Here is an 8,199-nt window from a genome sequence, read left to right as displayed (position 1 = left end):
CCGCGGAGGCGACGCCGCTGCTGCTCGGTACCTGGGCACCGGCCACCCAGCCCCGGGGAATCCACCGGGCCTGTGGGGAGGGTCTGGGGCACCGAGCTGGGGGGGCTCCCCGGGGCGAGGCCGAACCGGCGGCACCAAGCTGCTGGGCACCCCTGGGGGCTCTGACCCAGGGGCTCCGAGCTGCTGGACACCCCTGAGTACAACTGACCAGGGTGCTCTGAGCTACTGGACTGGGCACCCCTAGGTGACGCTGACCAGGAGGCTCTGAGCCAATGGGCACCCTGGGTGGCACCAAACCAGCAGGTACTGAGCTGCTGGGCACCCCAGGTGCCACCAAGCCAGCCAGCACCACTGGATGACATGGGGCTGGTGAGCACCGAGCCGGTGGGCACCAGAGCACTGAGCCCATGAGCATCCAGCCAATGGCCACCCCTGGGTGGCATCAAGCTTGTGGGCATCCCTAGCTGAGGTGGCACTCCCAGGGCTGTGGGTCCCTGCGGGCAGCACTGAGCACCCACAGGCCATGGGTCAGGATGCCCTGGTGCTAGCCAGGGACCGCTTCTGCATGGGCCAATGCCCTTGTACTAGTGGTGAGCAAGAAGCCATGGGGGATGGCTAGCTGGGGAGGGAGTTGGGAGCTGAAGGCTCCAGATTCTGTGGCTGCTGTCTCTGTGGGATCATTCTCCCATTCAGCCTTCAGCATGCCCAGGGGTTTGGGGATCCCCAATGTGATGTGCACGACATGGTCCCAGTGCGTTGCTTGGTCACGGGGTGCCGGCTGCAGCCTTTGTCTTCCCCCACGGGCAGGTGTCTGGTTCCTGTGCTTGCCTCCAAACCGTCCCTCTTTGCCTCCTCCATTTTAGGCCTCCAGTTGTCCTTGGTGCTGCCCTGGGCCTCAGGCTCCTGCAGGCACTGGGCAGGAGGGAGGGGGCTCCATGGATGTGGGCTCAGGAGAGTTATGGCTGCCAGGGATCCTGGGGCTCACCCACGGGGTCTCTTGTGGCCGAGGACTGGCAGAGCCGGGCTGGAGCAGAAGAGCACGCACCTGGGCAGGGCTCGGGGTGCTGATGCTGGGTCGTTCCTTGGGACAGAGCTGGTTCATCGGGAAGCAGAAAGCCATGGACACAGGACACGGGTCCCCCTGCTCAAAGGTGTCCTGGGAATGCGGCAGTGCCGGTGCTCAGCCCMGGGCCGGGGTGCTGCCCGCCCCTCCGCGGGGTCAGGGTGTGGGCCCTGGCCCCCTGGGCCCCGGAGCCCTCAGCCGTGCCCAGACCCATCCCGGGCAGTGTAGCCCTGCGGGAACAGCCTGGCCAATGCTCTGACTCAGCAGGGAGCCTGCGCCTGGTCCTGTCCTTGAAGAGCCCCTGGGTTGGGGGGGGGGCTCAGCTAGGCCTGAGCCTCGGCGTCTCCCCAGTGCTGACAGCGCTGCCGGCCAAGTGATTAATGCACCGGCCTCTGCAGCAGCTGCCAGAAATCTGCGCCTGGTGTAAACACTGGCTCTCCGTGCACCGRAGCACAAGCGGGGAGGAAGGGGCTGGGGCTGGCGGCCCCCCTCCCCAGCTGGGGGCCTCCACATCAGTCTCTACCCGGGCCCCGACGGGACGGCAGCATCGCTGCGAGCTGAGCGGGGGAAGTGGCCGAAGGGCAAGCTGGGCCCTTGCTGCACGTTCCTACCCGGGCAGCTGTGAGGGATAAGGCAGCGAGGGGCGGCAGGGGCAGTGGCTGGGGCAGGCGTGGGGTCAGGCTCAGTGTGGAGGGGCTTCCACACCCAGAGASCTCTGCACCCAGCGATGGGGGCAGCCCCTGCACTGGTGGATGGTCAGAGCTGCGGAGCTGTGCCAGACTCCTCTGCGTCTGCCCCATCACTCTCGACTGTGTCTGTGGTGCAGCTCGTGGCGTGGAAAGGCGACGGGTGGCAGCTTCTGGATACCCTAGCCCCATGGGCCGTGCTGGGAACAAGGCTGCTTACAGCTGGGATCTGGCGCTGGCGCTCTGGGCTCGGCCAGGCTCTGCCCGTCCAGCTGCGGCGCTGCTGGCAGGGAGCAGGGGGCTCTGCTGGAGGCCAGGGCACGGGGCGGGGGGAGCACCACAGGGCTGCTCTGGGGCTGGCGCGTGCCTGGGCTGCAGCCGGATCCAGCTGGAGTCACTGCTGGCCTGGGAGAAGCCTGGCAAGAGGCGAAAGTCCCCACCCTGCCGGGATGGGGAGTGGTGGAAGAGGGGCTGATGCTCCTGCACAAGCGTGCCTGGCCTGGGGGAGCCGAACTGCGGGGCTGCAGCAGCGCTGGGGCTGTGTGCTGCACAGCTGGGTGCTGGTGCCTGCCCCGCTCCCCCCACGGGGGCAGTGCCACCGCCTCCCTGGTGCAGAAGCCCCCAGGCTGCTCCTGGGCCATGCGCCCTCCCTGTCCCACAGCCAGCGCGGAGGCCCTGCGTCGGCTGGGGGGCAGAGCGTGTGCGTGTGTGCTTGTCTGCAGAGGTGTCTGCTCCGCCCCGGCCTGGCTGGGCGCCCTGTTTGCACAGGCGTGAGCTCATCCTGGCCCAGCAGCATGCTGTGCCCGTGCAGGTGCCCAGGCTTGGCCCCACGCCGCAGGGGACCGTCCCCCCTGCCCCGACCGAACCCTCTGCGGGTGCCAGCTGCGCCCTATATGCCTGCGTGGGGCAGCATGCGGCCAGCCCCGTCCTCGCCCCCTGCCCGGGCGTCTCTGCTAATCAGCCCCACAGCTGCGGGGCCAGTGCCCAGCCGAGGGGCTYGGTGCCCCCGGCCCGCGCGGCTGGCCCCGGCCCCCTGCCGCTGCTGCCGAGCCCATTCAGCTCCAGTGGGCTGCGGCTAATCGGAGCCGATGCCTGTTTGTTTGGAGAGGCCGGGTGCCCGGTAGCTGTTTCAACAAAGGGCCRGAGCCAGCGCTCCCGGGGAGCCAGCGACCACCCGGCCTGCCGGGGCGGGGGCCGCGCCGGGGGCCGTGGAGGGTGCACGAGCGCGACCGTGCCCGCCCTCCCGGCGGGGCGCCCCGGCTCCCTGGCTACCCCCTGCCCGGCAGGTTCCTGCGGGACGACTACACCATCCAGGTGGCCATCAATGACTACCTGGACATCTACTGCCCACACTACGAGGGGCCGGTGCCCGCCGGCCAGGCAGAGACCTTCACGCTGTTCATGGTGGACCACGAGGGCTATCGTAGCTGCTACGAGACCCCCGGGGCCTTCAAGCGCTGGGAGTGCAACCGGCCCTACGCGCCCTTCGGGCCCGTCCGCTTCTCAGAGAAGATCCAGCGCTTCACGCCCTTCTCGCTCGGCTTCGAGTTCCAGCCTGGGGAGACCTACTACTACATCTGTGAGTGCATGGGCTGCAGCGTGGGCACCTGGGCGCGGGGGTCTGCAGGCACTGGGGGTCCAGGCACTTGGGGGTCTGCATGCCCCCCAAGGGTCCAGGCAAATGGGGGGGTCTGTGTGCAAGGGGTCTGGAGGCTCCAGGGGTCTGAGTGCACCGGGGGTCTGGGCATGCCAGGGAGTCCAGGAGTCTGGGCATGCTGTGGCCCGGATGCACTGAGGTCCAGGYGCACCTGGGGTCCGGGCGCCCCGGGTCTGGATGTATCAAGGGTCTGGATACGCTGGGGGTCTGGGCATCCTGGGGGCCGGATGCCCGGGGGTCCGAGCGCCGCGCGGGTGCGGGCGCCGTCCCGCCGCCCCCGGCGCCCTGCAATCTGCCGGGCAGCCAGGAGGGGGCGCCCCTCGCCCAGCCCTGGGCTGGCGCCCGGCGCCCGATGCCGGCGGGGTCGTCCGGGCCGGGGGTGCGGACGGGCAGAGCGCGGCAGAGCCGAGCCGGGGCCAGCAGAGGCCTGGCCAGCTCGGTGCACCTGTGGCGCGGCCCACCCTGACGTGTCGCCTCTGGCCCAGCTGTGCCCAGCCCCGAGAGCGCCGGGCGGTGCCTGAAGCTGCGAGTCTCCGTCTGCTGCAAGGCCACGAGTGAGTGCGGCGCTGCGGGATGCGCGGGGTCCCCCGCGGGGTGGCTCTGCCGGCCAGGAGCACCCTGAAAATTGCGGTGCTTCGTGGGAGCGTGCCCTTCTCCTGCCTCAGGGGAGCCGCTGGAAGTGGGGTGTTCCCAGCGAGGGGGCTGGGGGTGATGCCAGCTCCCTGGGGTAAGCCAGGCCTGGACACCTCTGGGTTTTGTTTCAGCACTGAAGCCAGTGACGGAGGTTCCCAACTCTCAGCCTCGCGGGCGAGGGGGGCCGGAGAGTGAGTATGGGGCCGGGAGGGTTGGTGGGCTGCGGGGGACTAACTCTCTGTAAGCTCTGCTCCTGTTCTCACAGGTGTGGTGCCGCCTGGGCGTAGCGCGGCCCCAGCCTCGCTCCAGCCTCACGCCCCGTGCCTGGCTCCCGTCCTCCTCGCCCTGCTCTGGTTCTGACCCCCGGCGCCTGCGGTCAGCGGACGGCTCCTCCGCAATACCAGACACTTGCAAACATTCCTGTGACCCCACCGAGAGGCTGAGCCCGGCCCCCCTGGGCCATGACTCACCTGCTGGACCCCATGGAGCCCGGCCGGGGCCAGGAGCTCCTGGCGGGAAGGTGAGCAGAGTCCACGATGACTCCAGGCTGGCCTGGGTGTGCTTGGCCTGCGGGGCTGGAGCTGGTCCCCTGTGCCATGCTGCAGCGTCCCCTGACAGGTCCCTCTCTCCTAGGGACATTGTTTCATTGCCGACGTTCCCGAGCGCTGGCCCYGACGGCTGCCCTGCCCCGGCATTGGGCGCCTGCAGCTCCTGCGGTGCCTGCACTGCTCCCGGGGCTGCCACCTCAGCTCGTGCCTTCCCCTGCGGACGCCCTGCTCTGCGGGGCCCCGATGGGACCTGCAAGCCCTGACGGACACCGACCAAATCTTGTCCCTGAGGATGGAGCCTGGCCCCAGAAGCCCTGCGCACCCTCACCTCGTCCTCCAGCGAGGACACTGATCTGTCTTCCRCGAAGACGCTCCCCTCTTTGTGCCGTTTACCTGTTCGTACGGTTTGGTTTTGATCCCTGTTAGTGACTGATCCAAGCAATATAGAGTTTGCAAGATGGCCTTGCCCCTGGGCCGTGCAGCCCCAGCCCTGGTGGGTGCCCGGGGGGAGCAGGCACAGGGGGGGCGTGCTGAGGGGTCACCGCTCTCGCTGTGACCTTTGAGGCTGAGGCTTTAATTGCAGCGATTGATATTGAGACATCAGCTCATGTCGCAGGGAGAGCTTTAATTACAGATCATCTGCCAGCAATTAGCTTGCGGCGGCAGTGCTGAGAGCTGTCCACTGGCGCCAGCACCTGCGGAGGGGCCAGGGCGAAGGCGGAGGCGCCGGCGGGACCCTCTCCCTGGGGTGTCCAGGATGCCTCCTCCCTCATCAGGGCTCAGGTTGGCCACAGCACAGTGGTCCGCAACCCGCTGCCCTTCCTGCATCACCCGGCTCTGCCTGGCCCACGGCCAGCAATCGATGAGGACCCAGTGCTGCCACAGCACCCGGCGATGCTAACAGTGCCTTACGGCTGGCGGGAGCTGGGGGGCTGTGCAGGGCCAGGCGGCACGTGCCGGGCTCGAGCTGTGCTGGAGCAGCCTTGTGGGCCCAGCCGCCCACCTGTGGCTGCAGGTGCGGGGCTGCAGGGAGCTGGGCCAGTGCCCCCGCCGGAGGGGGCAGCCAGCACGGTGGCAGTGATGTCCCCAGCAGTGCCCACCCCCGTCTTTTCCCCGCAGCGCCCAGGTGCCTGCTCCCCGTGCCAGCAGCTGGACAAAGCTGTGAAGTGGGTTTATCCCCAGGAGCTGGTGGCCCCCCGGAGCATAGCGGCCTCCCCAGCCCTGCGCAATCGGCCTGCACCACGCCAGCCAGAGCTGCAGGAGCCTTAGCACTGCCATAAAGCACCGCAACAGCCCACCCACAAGCCTCATCCATCTGCGGCAGCCAGGCCCCAACTCCCTGCTCCGTGCCCTTGGCTGAGGGAGTGCCTGGCTGCCACCACGTGCTAGTGCCACGGTGCTCAGCACGTGGCAAAGGCGTGAAGTCGGAATGGGAGAGGAGAGGCACTGGGATCTCCTGGAGCTGCCGGGGTGATGGCTCTGCTGCTGGAGCGGGAAGGTGCCAAGAGCAGSGTGCCTGCCCTGGGGGCCTGGGCTTTTCCTGCCACCAGGAAAGATGCTCGAGGCTTGCAGAGCAGGAGACAGGATGTGGGCCCACTTCCCCATGCARCAGCGCAGCCTTGGGCATAGCACATGCCCCTGCATCCCTCCTCCGGGCCGGGCCAGGCCAAGCCTCCYGCGCGGGGCGGCATGGCGCAGCGTGTTGGCGCCCGGCTCCGCGGCAGGCGGCCCCCTCCCCGCGCAGGCGTTCCCGCCGCCTGCTGCAGTGGTGCTCGGCACGTCAGACAGGTTTTATGGCTTCGCCGGAGAAACTGCTCAGCGAGGGGCCGAGCAAATCATCAGCCGCAGCAGCAGCCCTCCCCCTCGCCGCCGGGTGCCTGGCCCTCCCCGGCCTCTGCAGCCCAGCCGTGCGTGGGGCAGGGGGTCCTGGGGGCCCCATGTCCCTGGACTAGGGCCCGATGCAGGGATGCTTTGGGGATGGTGCCCCATGCATGCGGGGCAATGCCAAGGCTGCGCCGTGTGGGGTGGCCCCCGGCCCCTGGCCCCTGCCCTGGTGCAGTGAGGCACCCGCGGCCCCCAAGGAGCCCTCACGGCACATCTCACGTCCCAGAGCGGCCCCGGGGAGTGGGGGTTGAGAGGGGGTTGCTTGGTATGCTGGAGCCGATGCCGGCTTCAAATCCCATAGACTTCCAATGAGCAATGCCATCAATAAAAGCTAATTGATGGCACGGCCATTCCAAATCAGATTCCCCATCCCCTGAATCGAATTGATGGCTCCGCGCCCCACAGCCAGCCGCGGCAGAAATTGAATCTATTAAAGGAATAGGCTCCATTATCCCTTCCTTTCTGTCTCACAGTCTCCCTGCCTTGGGGCTTCCTCCAAATGCCAGGTCCCTCCCGGTTTCCCRCAGCCCCGGCATGAGCCCAGCCGCGGCCTCTGTCGGCTCCCAGGGTGYGGGGTGCTGGGGCACCTGGCTGCTCCTGCTGGCCCCAGCAAACTCTGGGTGCTGGRCACTTGCTGCCAGGTCTGCACGGTAGGGAGGGTGCCCAGGGATGAGTGGGACTGTGGCAGCGTCTGCCATCAGCCCGAGTGCTGTGCTGCGTGCGCTGTGCCCAGGAGGGCACCAGCACTGTGGGGGCCCTGCTTGGAGGTGACCCTGACTCCACTGCACCATGGGTCCTGGGCAGCCCCAGGTCTGGCAGCTGCATGGGCAGTGGGGGGTTAAACCCTCAGAGCTTGGAAAGTAAAAATTTATTGCCAGGAACAGAAAATGATGCGAAACAGTAATATGCAGCCATGAGATTAACACGGGGATAAAGAGGCAGCAGGCTGTGCCGACAACCCAGGAAATACGGCATCGATGCTGCTGCAGGGATGTGCGTCGGGGCCATGCCGAGCCCAGCGCCCAGCTCCTGCCCGGATGGGCGGCTGTGGCACCRGGCCTGGCCTTGCCTCCGTGCCGCTGCTCCCCACGTGCCTGGGTGGCTGCTCCGGCTCCCCACGCTGTCCGGCTCCGCGCTGACCTACAAAGAGCAGCAGGAGCTCGGCAAAGCGCCGGCTCCTGCTGCGCTGAGTCAGCGGGTTCCTGTGCTGCCGTGGCCACCGCAGCGCTCGCTCCCGGCGCTGAGCGCACGTGGGGAGGGGGGCCTGCCCTCCGCCTCGGTACAGGGCAGCGCCTGCGCTGGGCCGCACCGGGGCCAGATCCTGCTGCCCTCAAGCGCAGGGAAGGGCAGGGAGCGCCCCAAGCCCCTCGCTGCCCCCCGCTCCGCGTGCCGTGTGGGTCGTAGCACAGCAGGGCAGACCCTGCTTCGAGTGGGCATTTGGGACTGGTGCGCAACATCCTGCTCCCAGCGTCCCCATCCCGASCCAGCAATGCTCGGACATGGGGTGCAGCACGTGCCTGTTCACAACACCAGGAAGAACCAGCCATGACCTGCCCAAGCAGTCCCTGCCCATGGTCCCCCACGCACGGAGCTGCTCGGGCTCCCCATGCGCAGAGATGCTTGTGTCCCCCATGCACGGAGCTGCTCGGGCTCCCCATGCGCAGAGATGCTTGTGTCCCCCACGCACGGAGCTGCTCGGGCTCCCCATGCGCAGAGATGCTTGTGTCC

General features: G+C 68.2%; 1 protein-coding gene across 1 annotated transcript in view; it reads left to right on the top strand.

Annotated features, from left to right (window-relative positions):
* The first annotated feature begins 1,790 nt into the window (after positions 1–1,790).
* LOC146591187 (ephrin-A3-like) overlaps positions 1,791–8,199 on the top strand; it is a 24,981-nt gene continuing 18,572 nt past the window's right edge. The window contains exons 1-2 of the mRNA XM_085313269.1: positions 1,791–1,818; positions 2,711–3,328. Of these exons, the coding sequence (XP_085169395.1) occupies positions 1,791–1,818; positions 2,711–3,328 (646 nt within the window). The remainder of the gene's footprint in view (positions 1,819–2,710; positions 3,329–8,199) is intronic.

This window comes from Rhea americana, unplaced genomic scaffold (assembly GCF_003343005.1).
Source record: "Rhea americana isolate MKP2758 unplaced genomic scaffold, rheAme1 scaffold_382, whole genome shotgun sequence".
Classification (NCBI taxonomy): Eukaryota; Metazoa; Chordata; class Aves; order Rheiformes; family Rheidae; genus Rhea; species Rhea americana.
The sequence above is the reverse complement of the archived record's forward strand: the minus strand, read 5'-3'. Positions and strand labels throughout refer to the sequence as shown.